Source organism: Crocodylus siamensis, chromosome 1 (assembly GCF_052110815.1).
Source record: "Crocodylus siamensis isolate JL-2025a chromosome 1, ASM5211081v1, whole genome shotgun sequence".
Taxonomy (NCBI): domain Eukaryota; kingdom Metazoa; phylum Chordata; order Crocodylia; family Crocodylidae; genus Crocodylus; species Crocodylus siamensis.
The window spans coordinates 125,232,518-125,252,051 of NC_143395.1; the positions used below are offsets into that span (position 1 = coordinate 125,232,518).

At 42.7% G+C, this 19,534-nt stretch overlaps 2 protein-coding genes across 3 annotated transcripts in view; one reads left to right on the forward strand and one right to left on the reverse strand.

Annotated features, from left to right (window-relative positions):
• Positions 1 to 2,813: 2,813 nt before the first annotated feature.
• DYNLT1 (dynein light chain Tctex-type 1) lies at positions 2,814 to 6,955 on the reverse strand. 2 transcript variants are annotated; one of them, XM_090042187.1, is made up of 5 exons: positions 6,841 to 6,955; positions 6,410 to 6,451; positions 4,704 to 4,827; positions 3,621 to 3,698; positions 2,814 to 3,245 (listed from the first exon to the last, which is right to left on the reverse strand). In XM_090042187.1, the coding sequence occupies exons 1-5, from the start codon at positions 6,865 to 6,867 to the stop codon at positions 3,175 to 3,177; spliced, it is 342 nt and encodes a 113-aa protein (XP_089898313.1). In that variant the 5' UTR covers positions 6,868 to 6,955; the 3' UTR covers positions 2,814 to 3,174. The 2 variants fall into 2 exon arrangements, with proteins under 2 accessions (XP_089898313.1, XP_089898323.1); XM_090042197.1 differs by having other exon boundaries at positions 6,431 to 6,451; positions 6,841 to 6,950.
• Positions 6,956 to 11,679: 4,724 nt separating this feature from the next.
• The window catches only part of SYTL3 (synaptotagmin like 3), a 62,313-nt gene continuing 54,458 nt past the window's right edge, over positions 11,680 to 19,534 (forward strand). Inside the window, exon 1 of the mRNA XM_090042211.1 lies at positions 11,680 to 12,000. The gene's annotated coding sequence lies outside the window, so the exon portion shown is untranslated. The remainder of the gene's footprint in view (positions 12,001 to 19,534) is intronic.

Consider the following 19,534-nt stretch of genomic DNA (forward strand, 5'->3'; position numbering starts at 1 on the left):
GCCCCTGAAGACCAGATGGCTGCGTAGCATCAGCACTGCAAGCTATGGGGTCCCTGTCCACACATCTCCACATGCTCTGTACTCCCAGTCTGTCCAGAGACGGATGGCAGCAGTGCACAAGGCCACACTGACTGGCTGACCCAGAATGCTCAGAGTCAGCCTGCATCTCCCTGCAGCGCAATGTGGAGTACTGAAGAGGATATGTTCTATTCCTTGCTCAGCCAGAGCAGCAGAGTCCAGTGATCAACAGTCTCCCCCAGGAGAGAAGCAGGAACAAAGCACACTGCTGGTGGTTTCTCTCAGAAGAGAATATGTAGACATTATTTTCTCCTAGAAGAAACTCTCCTGAGAGTAATTTAACCCTAGTTATTCCCAGGTTATTTTTCTCCTGGAACAACCATTTTTCACTCTTGGAGCAAAGTCCTGGACATCTGTACACTTGTGGTTTCTCCTGGGAGAATAGATTCCCCCAGGAGAAAAAGATCAACATGGCATATACATGTACAAAAAATGGATAATTCTAAAATAACTACCATTCTGTTCTAGTTGACAGCCTTCATCTAGCTCAGTTTGTTTATGCCTCAGGCTTCTAGTTCCATACACTGATGAACCATATGGGCGATAAGTTAATTTCATGTAGAGCAGGACTGTCCAACTGGGGGCCTGATCTGTTAGGAGTTAAGTTGCATTCCCTCTCCTCCCAGTTGCTGATACTACCCCTATTGTATTGGGCTCCCCCTCCTTCCTCCGGCTGCTGCTTCATGTCCCCACCCCAGCGGGGTAGGGCAACGTGGCTCACCATGCAGGGGGTGAATCCAGGACCATGCAGGTGCACAGTGCAACAGCAGGACTATCCATGCAGCCCAAGGGTCTGTGGTTTGCCCTGGTGTAGCCCATTGGCATGTGCCCTCTGCCCACCTACTTGACAGCTGGACAGCTCTGCTGTGGAGAAAGCCATGAGAGCAGGGGAAGCTAAAAGGAAAGAGCAGGTATTAGACCTGATTTTTTTTTCAGTTCATTCAGCTTGCTTTGCCTAATGTCTGAACTATGAGCCCCAAACAGATGCTTGCAAAGACTGTTATCTGTGCTGTTGCCTCAGCATTACATATACGCAATAATAGCAATTTAGTTCTGTTTACAGTACAATGGGTATCTGCTAATAGGTATTTTGAATGTGTGTATTAATCCTCCTTGTCTTATTTTCCCCTATTGACGGAGGATTTTCTAATACTAAAATCTTGATTATAGCCTGACACTTCTATGGCTTTCCTTACCAAGGCATTTTATAATATAGGGACTTTACAAGCCTAAGTAGTTTCAAGATTAAGTTTTAGTAGCCATGAACTTGAACAGGCTTAAATTTAAAGTACAAGACATGTTGGCTGGCTGTGCTGAGGTGTTAAGAAATGCGAGCAGGTGGTTTAGTAATTTGAGATATGCAGATGATCTTGTGTTGATCATGACAGTTCAGGAAGAGCTGAAAGACCTGCTGCAACAGTAGTTGTGGCAGGAAAGAGAAACACAACAGTATGGACACAGAGGCCTTGGAGTAAGTCTCAGACTATATATTTGAAGGCCATCGTAACAGAAGGCAATAAATGCATAAATGAAGCATGTTGTGGGCTAAGTCAAAGTTCACAGAACAGTAAAGAATCTGAATGAAACAGTTACCTGCCTCTTTATCTGTATAGTGACTCCATTAGAATTGAAAGTATAGATATAGCCAATAGCAACATATAGTTGTGAAACTTGAACTTTGTAAAGGCATTTGAGCTTGTGCTACAAAGATAATGAATGTCTCCTGGACGCACAAAAAAATCTAACAAATATAAGTGTTTGATAATGGAGTTAAATAGTGAAAAGAGACAGGAGACAACAGGCTAGAAAAACGATACAATAGAAAGGTTGTGTGTCGGGAAGGAAAAAGATGTCAACCAAGAAAGGTAAAGCATGAAGACTAGGCTGGATTATTTAAAAATAGTGACCAAGTTCTGCCAACACTTATTCATGAGTAGTCCCATTCAGCAAGAGAGTTAGTAATCACCAGGACAATTTGTTATAAAAGCTGATAAAAGCCTAGGGATGCTAGTCACTGTGGTCTGGGAACTTGGATCTTTTTAATTAAGCTTTCAGCTTCTCAGAAGCAAACTGTATTTAAGTCACTACAACTATGAAATCATGTCAGTAGATACAATGATACTTCCCTTCTGGAAGTAGGAATGACAGCTGACTGAGAGGACCTTCCACTAAACGTTTTAGTGAGAAACAGACATAAGGTGCATTTTACCTCACTGCTCTTTACCCAGGAGCAATCCTGTTAACAGCAGTCTTGCTGGAAATGATGTGACTAGTTTAACTTTGCACATATTGACCTTAAGATATTATGGGACACATTCTAAGGAGCTGTGTCTTCTGCTGTAGTCATCTCTTCCTTGCAGAGCATTCCCCAAGAATGAGGAACCTCTCAAGTTCAGCATCATCAGGTAGGTTAGCAAATCAAATGTGGTATGACCCTATTTCCCTATCCAGTGCTTTTAAAAAAAAGGAATTTCTAATGCAATAAAAACAACATGCATGTGCACGCACCCAGCACGCAATAATTTTTTGTTTACTATTTGTTAAAAAAGATGGTCTTTGAGGCGACACCCCTGGACTACTGCTATGACAACTTCTGCAGTGTTGAGTACATACACTAGTCAGTCTGATGATCCATCTATGCTACCACCTTGAAAGCAACTAGTTACTGAACGATATGAAAAAGTTCTCTTGGAATTTAAGATGGGTCAGTTAAGCTTAGACACTCACACTAAAGGTTATGAACTTCAATAATTTAATGTTAACCAAGAGTACAAAGTATGAAAGTTAGTGTCTTAAATTAGGTTCAGAAAGCAAATCTAAAGAAAATGTTTACAGTGCAGCAGGTTTCATTTTTTTTAGCACCTTGAAGAAGAGTCCTTGAAGTGTTTAAGACCGTGCATCAACACTGGTGCGATATCAAGTACAAAATCCATGTAACAACATATAAATTGTTCTTCACATTTCTACACTTGAAAAGCTACATAAAAAGTATATTAAAAACAAGTTTTTCAGTGTTTTCACAGTTTGGAGTGGACATGGGATGGAAGTATTGATATTCAAGAGACTTGGTTAAGAGGCTGAATGATTCCAAGGCAATCATATTGCAAGTCCAAAGGCACTGACGATACAGTACATAGTCTTATTCTCCCATCTCACAGTGCAGTTTCCTACAAACAGAAAAGTATTTAAAGCCATGAGAAACATTAGTCACCGCAGAGAGGTATGCATTTCTCTCATCATGATCAGAACTGTTCTGTTAGAGAATATTTTACTTCCAATCCAGAACAAAGATGCCATAATAATTAGGTTTTGTTGTTTTAGAAGGGAGTATTAGCTGCCCATTTCATCTATATCAAAATATATCAAGTCCTCCTGGAGGAGCAAACTGTCAAAAATTCAGATTAAGTGTTAAAACACAGTGTTAAATCTCGCACAAGAGCAGGCAGTATTTTTACAATACAGTTTAAGTTAAAGAATAAAACCCAAAATATTTTAATTAGCTTTTTCTTAAGAGAGCAACTTAATTGAATCAAAACTCTTACCATCACTGGAGTTGTCCCAGAAGCAAGAACTTGCTGTATGCAGTCCAGCACCATTTTTTTGCATAATCACACAGGTCACTGTTAAAACACAAGTGTTTCATTAGTGCCAAATCAAATCAAATTTACATTCTTCCTTAGTATTACTAATAAGGATACGTGTTACATCTATAAATTCTGAGTTTACCACGACTGATGTCTAGTAAGCCCTCTGTCTCAAACTTACTGGCAGAAGTACAGATCCTGTGACCTCAAAGCAGTACAAGAAAACTAAATCAAGACTCACTAACCTCAAGAGAAGCGAAGAATGTGAAGATGCTAACCAATATAAGTTATCTGCTCAGAACATAACTTGCATGAAACCCAAGAACAGCAAAGTCTGACTATAAATTCTTTGTGGGCAAGGGCCAGTGCTGAGTTTGGAAAGTGAAGTTGTGATCTATGACCAGGACTCCAATACCTATAAAACCTGCAGTAAAGAGGATGGTCTTGTGGTGAAATACTTGAGCTGTGCCATTAAGAGATGGGGACTTCTCCCAGATCTACAAATACTCCCTGTGGGTTCCTCTTTTTCTGAGGATCCCTACACAATTATACAGCACTGCTCACTTGCTGCTTGCATAGCACAATTTCTGGTCAATACAATGCAGTTTTGAAATGCTAGTTTAGGTCCTGGAACCAGTGTAGCTGTGAAGAAACAGGGAGAATTAGCTTGGCTGTAGTGCTGCAGCTATCCTGTTTTCAATTTCAGAGCTAGCACTGCATACCCTTATTCTTTACTTGTCAGTTCTCTACCCAAAAATGGAAACAGTACTCTAGCCATTGTGTGGAAAATGCTACGCTCTAGGCTGACTGCCATATTGTGGTTTATTTGATAAATAATGTGCATGGCAATAAGCAGTTTTATAACCATCTTTTTATCATGTTAATTCACAATTTAAAAAGCTGTACTAGGTTGATCCCCTAAACTAGTAACAACAAGGATCTTTAAGTGAAAGCTTTGCCATTCATCTTTAAATAAGCTGCCTATATGGGGAGCTTTGAACTTCAGTTTTTCCGGTACTCAGATAACTAAACAAAACTTACCAATGTACTTGAACGGCTTCCCCAGCTTTGTAAGTTGACTCAAAGTTTGTTCCACCACACTTGTAGTCCACTGGTTTACTTTGCTGTGTTGATAGGCATTGCCACCTATTGCGCCTTCTATGGCCTAAAAATAACCAAAATAATGTACTGGCACCACTCGGCTAAGGATCTTTAATAGCTATTTAGTACTACACACTTCTGAATATTAGATACTAAAAAATTACTGATAACATGGCATTTAACTAACTATAAAAATACAATGGTGCTTAATTAAAGTAGTCCAGCTGCACAGCAGGAGCTATCAAAAATTTAGGAGCAAAGCTTCAGCAAGGTGCTCCACTTTGTCATATTTATTTTTAGCTTCAGCATTTACTTATTCTAACTCCTGTTTTTCCTGGACATCCTCACCACAGTTCCCAAATTTAAGTTGGGAAATATATACCCTGCACTTGCAAAAGTAGTCACTCTGTTTCAAAAAGTCACAGAGATTCAGATATTCACTGGGTATCACTAAGTTTTCTTGCAAAGAACTGGATCAAAAAGTAGAATATGAACGTAGTTTTAATTTGATTTTTCACTGGGAAAAGTGTCTTGTGAAGACCGCACACATTCCAACCCCTCACAAACCAGTAACTGCTGACTATTGATATGACAGGATAAGACTAGTTGTACTGAACATCATCATCTTTAAGGAAAAGAACTGAGGGAGAAATGCCTACCCAACTACTTATGAATTCTGAATCTCAGTTACGTAGGCTTCATTAATAGTAAGCAGGTACACTCGATACTACGGAAAATATATTTTGCTTACATTAGCTTTAGTTTGCTTCTTTAAAGAGGAATCCAAGAAATAAGATAACACAGTACTTAGGAAAAGCCTCCCACATTCATAGAAGAATGTAGTACATTTTGCCAGATGTATTAATTCTACTGACAGGCATGCTGCCTGATCAAGGCTACAGAACTACAGGTCTGTGTTTTGAAGGTCAAGCTGCAAACACACCTCTCAATGTATTAACTGTCTACAAAAGGAACCATGGTTGCCACAAACAAACTTGGAAGTTCAGCATACAGAACACAAGTCCCTTAGCAACATTCACCTCTAATACACTAGATTTAGCTTGTACAATCAAATACATAGGGGCAAGGGAGGAAAATAAAACACATCTTCAGAAGAGTACCCCCAGAAGCTAACTTGCTTTCCTGTTCAGGGTCCACACAAAACTTAAGCTCAAATGAAAAATAGGCCCTTGTACATACAGGGTTTCCATCATTTAAAAATCTGTATTTAAAATGGGGTGTCAAAGATCTGGCCTGTGGAGATCATCCAGCCTATGCCTGAAGGTCTGACTGGCCCCGCAAGCAGCACCTGGTACATGGTACAGGCTACCTGAGGCAGGCTGCTCCCATCCCGTACTGGCCCCGCGCACTGAATCCAACAGCTGGCCTGACCTGGCCCACCGTCCAGCCCCACACTGCTCATGTAGCCCAGAGGGCCTGATGGCACATCAGACCCCTGGCAATCCAGCCCACATTCAAGGACATTCTGAAAATCATGCTGGTGATATTTCAGGTCCGAGTCAAGACACAGAAAGGATGCATTCTAGCGCCCGCTAACAGACACATTAGCATTCAAAGTTGCATTGCGTTTAAGGAGCAAAAAAAAGCTCCTGCTGAGAATGCTGTGGCACCTCTCACAGCCTCACCTCTTTAATGATGTTACTCACTTCGTCCACCACGAAAGCAGTCTGCAAAACAAATGAAGAGTGTCAGCTCTGAGCAGAGCATGGAAATGCTCAAAAATTCATAGCTGTTTTCCAGCCAGCGAGTGTTATTATCGAAATGGGAGTACTAAATAAGCTTCTTTTTTTTTCTTTAAAAAGAAGGGGGTGGAATTCAAGGTGCTGGGGCTGTTTTACATCAGATATCTTCCTTGGTCCATAAGGAGTCACTGGGATGGGCGGCTTCTACCGACGGGGTTTATTCTGGCCCTATGACTTGCTGGCTAGTTGGGGGAGGCGGCGGGTAAGCTTTGGGCCCCAAATGCTGCTCCCCCCCGAGCCCGGCCCAGCTCCACGCTCTCCGCGGGTAGTGGGAGGCTGCCATTATTCCCCACTCAGCGCTGCCCGGCTGTTACCTCCTCCCCCGACTGGAACTCGTCCATTGCTCCCGCGCTCCAACCGCCCCACAGCTAACGCCAACCACTCCCGCTGCACCTGCGCCCCGCCCCCTTTCCCCGTGCGGGGGGCACCACTGCGCCTGCGCAGCGCCCCGGCCCCGCCAATCGGCTGCCTACGCGCGCTACGCCTGCGCGTGCGCCCCGACCCCACCCTGCTTTGTTAGCAGCAGCTTCTCTGGGGGGCTTGGCAACGGGGCGCCGCGGGGCATGATGGGATGCCTTGGTGCTTGTGCGGCTCGCGAGGGAGGGAGTGGCTGCTCGTTTTGTGACGTCACCCAGGCCGTGCCTGCGTGCCTGCTTTCCTCCACAGCGCTGAGCACGTGGGCGGCCCGGCCCGGCCCGTGAGGGGCCCTGAGACCTCCCTGCCCGCATAGCCTCGGCCTGAACGCCCGTCTGGAATGGGGCGGGGGAGGAGCCCATTCAGCACAGTGAAGTCTGTGCTCTACATGTATTGCCAACTCTCACAGTTGTTGGCATTGTTCTTAAAGTCTGCGTTTCGGGAATGTGAAAACCTTCATTTTTTTCTTTGTGTGTATATTTATATACGTGTATACATAAGAAAGAGTTAAGTTCTTCACATTCCCCAAGCTTCGCAGGCAGAAGGTCCTGGGTTCGTGCCCCAGTGGAGCCACCCTGCCCAGTGCAGGGGGCTGGACCCTATGTCCTTCCGAGGTCCCTTCCAGCCTTACAGTCTATGAAAGCACAGACTTTAAGACCAATGCCAAAAATCATGGGAGTTGGCAGTCCCTTCCAACCTGCATTGTCTGTGGTTCTGTGATTGTCCGTGTGCCCGTCTGTTGGGGTCCACGCCTAGGCTGGTGCTGCCTGGCGTTGCGGAGACCAGTGTAGGCTCATGAGTTCCACACAGTTCTGGCAGCATTTCCTCTGCCGGGGGGAAGATTAGTACCCCCCTCTAAGCTGCTCGGCATTCCCTGTCACAGGTAGTACCATCTACTGGAAATCATGGTAGACAGCAAACCTGACGGGACAGGCTCAGGGTTCCATAAGCAACCAAAAAAAAAAAGCCCAGCACAACCCAGAACAAGGTCTTGAGCCCAACATATTCCACTGCAGGGCCCAGCAAGCTAAAACTGGACTAGAGCAGCAAGTCTGGCAGCCTAGCTTCCTGCCCCAGCCCGTGCTGGCTTGCCAACCTGGCAGGGGACTGGGTTGGCTCTCAGCGTCTTCATTAGATTGCAGCCAGACCCAGCCACCTGTATGTACAGACGCTCCACCTGCATGGCCTGGAATTGCCTTACATGGGATGGCCTAAGGGGGTCATGGAGAGTACCAGGGCCTAGGCTAGGAGAGGACTTACTGTTTCCAAGGGCTTCAAAGCCTGGGAAGAGATTCTGGAGACATTAGAAGTTCAAGGCATTATCTCTGAAAACAGAGAAGGGAAAAATGACCAACTGTTACTTTTCTCTTCTTTGAGGGTGAGTACTTGCAGCTCCCAGATTCTCAAAGATGGAAGGTGATGACAGGCACCAAGTGCCTTGTAACTTTGTGAAAGGCAGAAAGAAAAAGCAAGAAGGTGATACGGGAGCTCACGGACGCCCTCACAGAGATTTCAGGACCATGGCTGCTTTATATGGATGGAGTTTACCAGTACATCTGTACAGAGGTAGTAGAAACCCTCACAGAATAGACCTTGTATCAGTCAAGTGAGATTGCATATAAGGGCCTAGCTGAAGGCTGGTTGCTCCATTGATTTCTACGCTGCAAGCAGCCCCTCTTCAGAGAAACCAAAACTGAAGTTGTTGAAGTAGTTTTTAGTCATGCACTTTTCTGGACTACTGCATCCATGTGCAATTCTTCCATAACAATTCACCATACTCAGCAGCCTATAAAACAGTGGAAAATCCCTTTCCTATTTAGGAACTCTGAGACTTGCTGGGTAGGCAAAGAATGGGAATGTATGTGCCCTCTTATCCATCTTGTACAATTGGATAACCCCATGCCTGCAACCCTCACAACAACTGGTTGTTGTGAGGGTTAGCAAGTTGTACAGCATGAGCAGCCAAGTACCCTTGCTTAGAGCTGTACAAATCTCAGTCACAACAACATTCACAATAATCTTTTGCAATAGACCAGTAGCAGTTGTGAGCTGAAGCTTCCAGACAGTCATTTCTATTTGCTTTGACACAGTCAAGGGGACTCATACTGGTAGTTTTCTTGTGGTTAGCTCTGCGTAGATACCTAGGAAGGTGGTCTCCTGGTCTTCCTTATCCTGATGTTCTCCTACCACTGTTGGCCATCCCACCAGTTGTGTGGTCATACTTGCCATACAACCAGCCACTGTTTTCTGTAAGATGAATCCACACCGATTTAGTAAGTGCAGCACAACAAACTTCTTAATGTTGGCTGTTTGATGCCAGCCCTACTGCAGCATGAATTGAGACTGCTTGATGGCAGAGGCAAGGATTTGTGGGAAAGTATGTAGTTGGCAGATTCATTATTATGCATTGCTACTGCTTGGCATGTAGCAGACTATAGAGGGTGGGAAAAGAGGTATTTAGGCAGCTGACCTTGCAGCTGGAAAATGCCACTGTATCTCTTCTGGAAGGAAGGTACCAGCTGAATCTTTGGATCTTTTTATAGTTGACCTGTGGAGGCTGAACTTGGAGACTCCTGGACACCATTCTCCAAATGTCCTTTTGTGTACATTTGTACATGTGTCACACATGCCCTGGGCAAGGCAGGGTCAGAAAGGAGTGTGGGATACCAATTCCTTCAACTATTGGTACAGTTCATGGCAAGCCCTGCCCAGTACTCAGGCTAAAACTTATGACAATCAAGCACAGCCTGCTCATCTGTTGATAGCTATTATAATGTGGAGTGATCCCAGTTTATATCAACATGGCTACAACATCATTCCAACACTGCCAGTTAATGTCCTAAACTTAATTTGTCCCAGATTACCACTTTGTTTCATGACTCTCTGTCTCTTACAGTAATTGGTGTTTTTGACAGGGCCCAAGGGATCACAGCTTTCGTTAGAGCAGATTAATTGTCTAGCTCTTATACTTGGGGAAGAAAAATTAAAATGTAGCTTGAGGGCACTTAAAATCCCATAAACCAGAAGACAATTGAGAGGAATACAAATGTCTTTGGTTTAAGATTGAGAGCTTAAAAACAACAATCTTGTTATTTTGGGTGGCCTAACATGATTTTTGAATGAGTTCCAAAACTTGCAGCTCTTATCCAACTTTAACTTCATTAAAAATTTTGCTTGTGTAAAGCCCAAATCCTGCAACTATTTCCTGATGTGTTTAGTACAGGGTTGTCCAATTTTTGAGCTGCTGGGGGCCACACACTCTGCAGCCCAAAGACCCCCAAGCCAGTTTGTCATGCTGATAGTCTGCCCTTCCTCTCATTGCACAGGTAGTGTAGTATGGTTCCTGTTCCAGCCACACAGTTGGACAGCCCAACTCTTCTCTTAGCTCCCCAAACAGTTTGACTCCCTCTCCTGAGCCCAGCATGGAGTATGAGCAGGAAAGATCCATCTCTGGGCTCTCTCCCACCATGCTACCTCTTCTCCAGGAGCAGGGCAGGAAACAGAAGCTGGATAAGAGGGGAAGCTTGGGGACCCCAGCTGCTATAGTGGCAGGAGCGATGGAAGGAGTAGTGGCTGGGCAAGAATCCATGGGCCTCATGTTAAACCCTCACAGACCTCATGCAGCCTGCAGGGTGCTAGCTGGTCACTCCTGGTTTATTAATAGTTCTTTGGATTTCAATAAGGTTATTCGCATACTTCAATTTAAACATATTCCATAACATTAAAGAGCTAGACAATTGTGCAGGTTGATTAATTTTGTTATGTTAATAGAGCAACAATGCTTTAGGAAACTTTAACCAATATATGCTGCTATTTAAGACCTCTAATAAATAAAAAGACGTCTATTGCTTTATTATTATATATTGTGTCTGATGAATTGAAACTTTAAACCAGAGAACAGATTGGTCTGGAAAGAAATACTCATATTCTCTATTCAGACTTTTAAGTAGATTGGCTTTAATTCTGAACATCATTAATAATAAGGCCTGTCTTTATAACAGCCTGAACTGGACTAGACAACCCAAACGCACCTTATTCTAGACTCAATACTTGGGGGTTATATTGGTAGTTTTCCAGGTTTTCATTGAAAGCTCACAGTGGGTGCATCTACAAACATGAGATGCCTCATTGTGGAGATGTACAATTAACTCCACAGTACAGCATCAGCATCTACACATGTGACACTATTAGGCCTCAATAAACTAATTAACTCCACTGTAGGCTAGTACCCTGCTGCTCAACACAAGTACTGTCCAAGAGCAGAATAGTTACATGCAGCAAAACTCATGTGTAGACAGTGATGGGGCTGGCTGGGGCACAAGGGTGCTACAATGTAGGAGCTGCCTTCCAGCCAGCCCTGCACTGTAACACCCTCATGCCCCAGCCAGCCCCTCTGCAGCATGTTGAGCCAAACTGGAGCATCCTTGGGTTGGAGATTATTGCTATGTGCTAATTACAAGTGTAGAGGTACCCAGTGTTTATCAGTCGATCTAGGTAATCTAGTCATACTAAATACATCATCATTTGTAGCTAGAGAGGAATCAGTCTTATTGCCAGTAAATTGCCTGTTCAGGGTACCAGACTTCTTTTCAGTATGACTGTCTGGGGAAATTGAGGTTTTCAGCATTTGCATGTATATAGCATCAGGAAGAGAAATCATACGAGACTCTAAAAACTCATAACCACTCTTCTTCCTGTGAGTGGTTAGAGAACCATAAGCACATTATGAGGAAGAAAACATTACATTTTCCCATAGTAATCCATTTTTAACTTTAGCAAAGCTGTTAATCTCTATGCAGTAATTCATCTACTGCACTTTTGGCAGCAGTAACTTTGTGAAGCCTTCGGCAGCACTAACAATCAGCCTCTGAGCCTGATTCCACTCGACTGCCACAGGGATGCCCCTCTCTTGATGCTGTACTCTAACTTTGGTCTAAACAGGAGGGAAAGGAGTGACGCAGCAATTTTATTTCAGTAAAGAAAAGAAAAGAAAAAGCAAACTCCTCATCTCTGGTGAACATGTCACTTCTACATCTCTTTCTCTGGTAGCAATGGTAAAGGTAAGTTATATTTTCAATCTGTTTTACCCAATACAGCAAGAAGAAATTGATTTTAGTTTAAACTGTTCCTTAGATTGAAAAAGGGTTCAAGAAAAAGACCTTGAATCTGCACTGAAAATGTTTTGTTGTAAAGTGATCTCTTGGCTGGATGAGTTGTGGGAGGGAGTGATACTAAAATTACTTGAGAGAAGTGCAGGCAAAGCATTTCAACTTGCCATATAAAATAAATTTTAACCAAATAGTCTATTTCCGTATAAAAATTAAGTTAACAGTCAAGTAGTGCAAGAAATCATTCGTAATTCTTCTTATCAAGCAAGTACTAATTAATTCATTTCATATGAATTTGTGTGAGTGGCAATTGCCTTAGACTCTATTAGCATTTATGATTAATGTGTTTTTCCAGGAAACATCATTACTTCGATTCCCTTCTGTGGGATTAATGGATCCAATAATCAAAAGATCTCAAATCAGGAAAGGACCTGACTTTCACAGATAACTTTGTGTATGCTTGTCTCAGTGTCGCTACTAAAACGAAAATAAATGATATAGAAGCTGGAAACATTATACACAGGCCATGCAGTGGAAGTATCTAAGTTATTTCAAATGAAAGAAACATTTTCATTTACACTGACATTCAATTCTACTCACTACTATGCTATGTGGGTGCAGATTTTTATTATAAATGGTAATAAAGAGGATTGTGATAAATACTTTGCATTTCTATAATGCCTTTCACCTGCAATTCCTAAAGAATTTAATATAGTTCCTAATTTTGAATACCTGCTGAGCTAGTTGGTTTCTGATTGGTGACATACAAACAGTGGATTTTGTGGATTTGTTAGCAATGACTTGAAATAGTCAGTGATCTTTAAGTGTAGGCTCATGTGCTGTTTTTTCCTATATCAGTCATAATTAGAATTCATGCTCAGGACTTTCAGGTACAGAAAACAGATCACTTCCACTGGAGCTACTGCAGTGGCAGTTAGCAGACTAAGTTTTATCTTCTAGGAAAACTAGCCCTGAGTGTAGAACCTTAAAAGGTCCATCTTCACAGAAGGCTGAAACATGGGACGGTCCTTCCTCCCCGCACAGCTAGTCATAACTTTTTGCTTGACTATGATTTCAGGATTTATGTGCACACCTGAGTGAGCAGACAGCACAGCATACTTACCCAGCCAGAGTGCAGACTTAGTGAGCCTGTACAGTGAGTGTGTGCACACTGTGCCCAGAGTAGGAATCCCAAACCATGTAAGTGCCAGAAATGGTACTTTCATGACTGTGTAAGTGCCACTGAGGTGTGTAAACTGAAATTGGAGTTAATATTGGAGAGTTAACAAGGCATTAATAGAAACAATACCTACAGTTAACAAGCAGATAACCAAATAAATAACATGCTATTTGATGACCCCCTTAACACTTCTTAAAAATAAAAAGGGTACTTCCTGCTTTACAGTGTGGCACATCAAGAATTATAAAAGCCAAACCCAATTTGTTAGTAGTTTTCTGAGAGCAGATACTACTATCTAGTGCTGAGTGACTTGTCAATAATGGGGAAGACATAGACTCCTTCTTAAAAGATACACAAATAGTGGTATCTACAAGTGTTTATGTTAGTACAAATACCAGAAAAATAGGCCAACTCTTGGAGCCTGTACTTAGTTTTTAATGCGTCTTTATTCTAGCTAAATCAAAGCTAGAATAAATTAAATTCAGCCTGGTGTAGGACTGAGTACATTCCTGAGAAATGGCATTAGAATCTGACCTAAATGTAATATTTAAAATATTACTATTCAACTACAGAACTACAGAGGCAGCATTACATGGCATAGAGGAGAACATGACAGAGAAATATGATTCCTCTTAACACCAATCAACAGAGTTGACTAGTGCAGGGAGGAGTGCCTGCTGCCCTCTACTAAAGGGTATGGTAGTATCAGCTCTGACATGATCTAGCCCAGTAGTTCAAAATCATTCTTGTGGCTTGCACTGCTGTGCAAACTCATCCCACAAATCCAGGCCATGACTTGAAGGTCACAACAGGGCCAGTACCTTTCCAGAACATGGAGCTGGCACTTCCATTACATCTGTATTAAACACGTGGCTATTTTTTCAACATCATGAAAGGGATTCTGACAAGCTTTGTTTTTCTGACAAGTTTCTTCTCTTATATTATTCATTAACATACTTTTTCCTAAGTGTTCTAAACTAATTTGGAATCACAGTGGCATACTTTGAAGACTAAATAAAATCCCCTTGCGGGGGGGGGGGTGCAAATTCTCCTGCCTCAAAATGCACTTGACATTTTAATTTGTTATTTAGTAACAATAGAGACATTGGATGGAAAGGTGATTACAGCTATAAAATCAGGGAAGAGTTTTTAAAACACTGAAGTATTCTGCAGTAAACCTACCTTTAAGAGAAATCAAAACCTGCTATTTTAAAGAAGCACTCTTCTTCACTTCTTCCGGGGCGGGGGGAAATCATATAAATCTTTCATAGATACCTTCGTTTGAATATATTGTGTATATTTGTTCTCAAAATCTAGTGAGTTGTCTTAGAGATTTATATCGCTCCCCCATCCTCAATAGTGTCATGCCTCTGTAAAATTAATAGTAACAGCAATGAATTTCATGACTCTATTCCTTTAAGGTAACATTAAGTTCTATTCCCTTAAGGTAAGCTATCTTTCTTTTCTTTGTTTGGAGGGGCATCCTCGACGGGAAATTCCACACTTGCATAAAGAAGTGATACAGAGATAATGTATACAGCTTTGTGGCTCTCTCCTTTGCAATGTATACAGCTTTTTCTCTCTCCTCATTGGACAGTGCAGGGGGCAGATTGCATAATTTTTAGAGTGCTTAGAACTTGAGCAGTTTTGAGCTGCAGAGAACCCAGATTGTGAATAGCAAGGAGCTGCCATAAATTAAAGCAACACAAAATCCAAAGGTCTAAAACAGTGGTGCTGAACCTCTCGCCTGCAGGCAGGCCAAATCCAGCCTGTAAGTCTCCGCATGGGTCCAGAAATGTGGTGACGGGAGTAGCAGTAGCTGTAATTGCCATGGCTTTTGTGGCGTTGCTTTGCAGCCAGATCTGGTACACGGGGTTGCTATGCAGCCATATCTGGTATGGGACGGAGTCTGGCTGAGGTCACACCTGAAAACTGACCTTGTACATTGACTCAAAATTGGATGCAGCCCACGGACTAATTCCACCCAATGGATCCAGCCTACAGACCAGCCCTGCACCACTCATCTGGCCTGCAGAGATGGAAGGTTGAGCACTACTTGTCTAAAATATGATAGAGCTAAGTCCAATCGACTTTGACATGCTGACTGTCAGAATGCATGTGCCAAGTGCTTAGCTTCACTGTCTGTAGCCTTTCTTCTAACAGTTGATCCATACTGGGTGCATCTACATGTGCAATTAATGCACAGAAAGCTTATTGCACAGTTAAATACTGTGCACTAAGCTTTCAGTGAGAGCACATCTACATGTGCACCCATCAGGAGCACAATTGCAGGACAGGGAAACACCTACTCTGCTCTCCTGCCATATGGCAGCCAAGGGGCACTCTAGGCTCCCAGAGGTGCCAGCCCCAGGCTGGCAGGAGACACTGGGATTAGGCCTGGGCTTCAGGGGACAGGGTCACAGCTGTTTCCCATGCAGGAAAGAGTCCCCTCCCCTACAGTTTTTTCCCAGTCCCCTGCCCCAGTTGGCCAGTAGGACAGGGACTGGAAAAGAGCTGCAAGGGAGGGACTCTTTCTCAGCTCCTGCCCCAGTTGGACGATTGAGGCAGGGGGCTGGGAAACAACTGCAAGGGAGGGGATTCTTTCCCAGCCACCCGGTCCAGTTGGCTGGTGGGGCAGCTGGCAGCAAGCCCTTGCTGCCAACTGCCCTGGACTGAGTGGAGGAATCCATGCCCAGATGGGGGCTCACTGCTAACTACTCCACTGGCAGGACAGCTCACAGCTGCCCCTGGCTGAGCAGGGAAGGAAGAACTCCCCCAGTCCTTGCGCTGCTCCTGCCCCTGCAGGGGTCAGGAATCCCACAGCACTGGGACAGAAGAGGGCAGAGAGGGATCCGGTCCACATGCTTATCGGCTTCCAGCTTCTGGGGGGAAGCCAGGAGCTGAGCAGTGCCAGGACCAGGCCCCTGCTGGTGTGGCTGACCAGGAGCAAATTTGCTCCCGGTCAGCATCTACATTAGTCCTACTGTGCAGTATCTACTGCGCAGTTAGTTTAGTGACTATATTTATAGGTACTAGTTAATGGCACGTAAACTAATTTATTGCGCAGTAGGTTATGTGCATTATTACATGGTGACAGTTTACTGAGCAGTAAAACAGCTCATGTAGACATACCCACTCTGTTCCCAAAGCTAGGTTTACCAATTACACAGCTCTTTTGCACACAATAGTTTCTCATGGGCAGAATGCAATGTGTTTCTCTGGAGCTAGAGACAGGACTGGATGATGCCTAACCTATGACCCTATGGTTAGAGCACAGTGTTGGAAGAAGGAGATGCAGGTTCAAAGCCCTTTTGAACCTGGGTCTTTCACTTCCTGGATGAGTGTCCTAACTACTACTAGCCTGTTGATTTAAAATTGGAGAAGGTTTACTTGTTCCACCTCTCTGGTAAGTATTCATGCCAGACAATTCTATTTTGCCAGAGGGTGACAAAGAATCTGAAACTGTGTCTAAGCACCAAAAATGGAACTTATTATTGTGTAACTGCTGTTTAGATGCATACAGTTCATAGGAAATAGCCCTGTATGTCTCCCACAAGATCATTATTACAGTTTTACTGGGGACTAGGTACTAATGACTGCTTTGAATTTGCTGATCTCCATCTGATATGCCTTAGTAGGATTGACTGATGAAGCTGTAATTATGCTAGCTTTTGGAATTAATCCTGAAGAATTAGAAGTAATTGCTTGTGAATGCTGGAAGGACTTGAGACTGAGTGATACTTTTCCAGTATGTCCTTCAAAGTTTTGGCCTCTCTCTACATTTGTACTGACTTAAGCAGGGATTGAGCTTCTTAGAAACAATTCACCCGGTTGCAAGATCAGACTCTCCAAGGAAAGCCTCACAGAAATTACTAGGATGAAATATCAACTGGAGCAGAGATAGCATGGGCAGATGTAAGACTTTGAAAAGGTGGGTTCAGAAGGTGTGGCACATCATCATATATAACACAGTACCTATTTTTCTCCACTTAGAAACTAAATGCTAATATGCAAGGGGCCTAGGGATGTATTATTCAGTTTAAGATCAGAATGTGAACTGGTTTGTTAATTATATATTAAGTTTAAAAAACATAACACACTAGGCAAAAATAGTTGAAAGATATAGTGTCATTAGTCCTGTAATCATTATAGTTAAATGTACTATAAATCTTATTCAGATTTATAAAACAAATTCTAACTTTCTTGAGTCCTTCCAATACTTCATTGTCAGTCATTTCTACACCTGAGCTAATATGACCACACCTGAGTTAAAGCTTTTAGCTAGAGCTAAAGAGCAGTCTGTAGGGCTGTGAAATAGAAGAGAGATATTACCAGAAATTAGGGTGGCCATCATAGAGGACATTCCAGTTTTCTGCTACTCTGTCCTCTATTGATACAAAACCCAACTCCTTTATGTCCTCTATGTTTCTCTTTAAGAGAAACATAGAGGACATAAAGCCATTCGGGTTGTATCAGTAGAAGACAGAAGACAACCACATTGTCCCCTGTAATGGCCACCGGACCAGGAATGGCCAACAGACAGCAAAATTAACGAAGAAAGGATAGTTGGAATACTGGAACATCAACACAATTAAAAGGGAGAATGGGTAGTTAACACCCATAGAGTGAAAAGAGATTAGCAGGAATCAGGGAGATGTCAATGAGCCATGAAGTCAGTTGACTCTTTCAACACTGTGTGAATAGAATTGCAGCAGCCCCTCCCAGGCAGCTGGTTTTAAAGTTTGGGTGAAGCAGGAATCACAGATGGGTGCAACTGCACCACTGCAGTGCCTTGGCTTTGCCCTAGAGACTCCTCCCTAGCTTGCTCTTGTGGCCATGAGGCTAAAGGCAGGCAAAACTGGGGAGCATCCAAACCCCAAGTCTTTGGGCTTGAGCCTGCACATAGGATGCCTGCCAAATGAGTTGGAAACATCTGAAGCCCCAGGTTGGGATGGAGGATGTTTGCCGGTAGTAGGGCCACATATGGTTCTTGATTGTCTGATTTGGCTTGGAACACAACACATTTTCCTTAAATAAACCCAAACAAAAACCAAAATAAACAAAGCAAAAAAACCTGCCCCTGAGAGGTAGCACAGTTCTTTAAAAGCATTCTGTTTTGTGCAAATAAGTTATTGCTGTGGCTTTTCAGGGTTTATAGCTGCTTATTCACTTCCTGTGATTGAGCAGAAAGCAAAGGATATAAAACATGATTACTCATATCTTTACCTCCTATGTTTCCACCGGAAACTCATGCATATCTTTTTTTGCTTTGCTTACTGTTTTATGTGGGACATTTTCATCTCTTATGTGTCTGTCAAAGAACTTTATCAAAGCACTATGAAAGGAAGGGTTTGCACAGATAAGCTGTAAATAAAGAACAGTGTCTTCTCCTGCCTACTTCTGCAGAATTAGATGGCTTAATTAGAGATAACCTGATAATATGGATGTAAGGTAAATCTCTGAGGTACATACAAGGCAATGCAATATTTGCTTAGGTTTGAAAATAAATTGGTAACCTGATTAACAAAAAATAGCATGTAATTAGGCCAGATCCTTAACTGCTGTCAATCAATGCAGCATCCTTAAATATTTCACTAGTTACATTCACTAGTGCAGATTTTTCAACCTGTGGGTCATGACCCAAAAGTGGGTCAGAAGAATGTATGAAAGGGTTATGAGCAAACTTTAAAAATGGATCAACAAACTTAAAAAATGGATTCCCCTTTAAAGGAGAAAAACATGGGAACCTTTGGCTTTTCCCTTGCAGACTGGCAGAGTGCCAGCCTGCAAGAGGCTGCTTGGGGCTTCCCTTGCCCCACACACCCACCCCTGCCCCACACACTTGGGAGTTGGGGCCTGGGAGTAGGGGTTAGTAGCTAGGGAATGAGGGGCACTGGGTCAGGACTGGTCACTGATGTTTACAAATGGGTCCTGATACAAAAAACCACTGCACTAGTGGATGTATTAGTACTAGTGAAGGATCAGGCTTTCTCTATTTTTTTCCCCAGAGTAAAACTCAAAAAATTACTCTTGTTTTATACATCCATACATAAACACACAATGTACAATATCAGATGTGGGTCAAAACTGGTTTGCTTGTAAAGTCACCTGAAGAATTCATGCCAAACCAACAATAGATTTTATAAACAAGTAGAAAAAGTGTAGTATAATTTTGTAAAATTCTCAACTATTCTGAATATAGTTCTGTAACTGTTTTTCTTCTGTGGGTGTAACCGTGGTATATAGTATTATTAAAAATAATTATGACAATAATGCATTTTTCTTTTATTCATTTTTTTGAAAGCT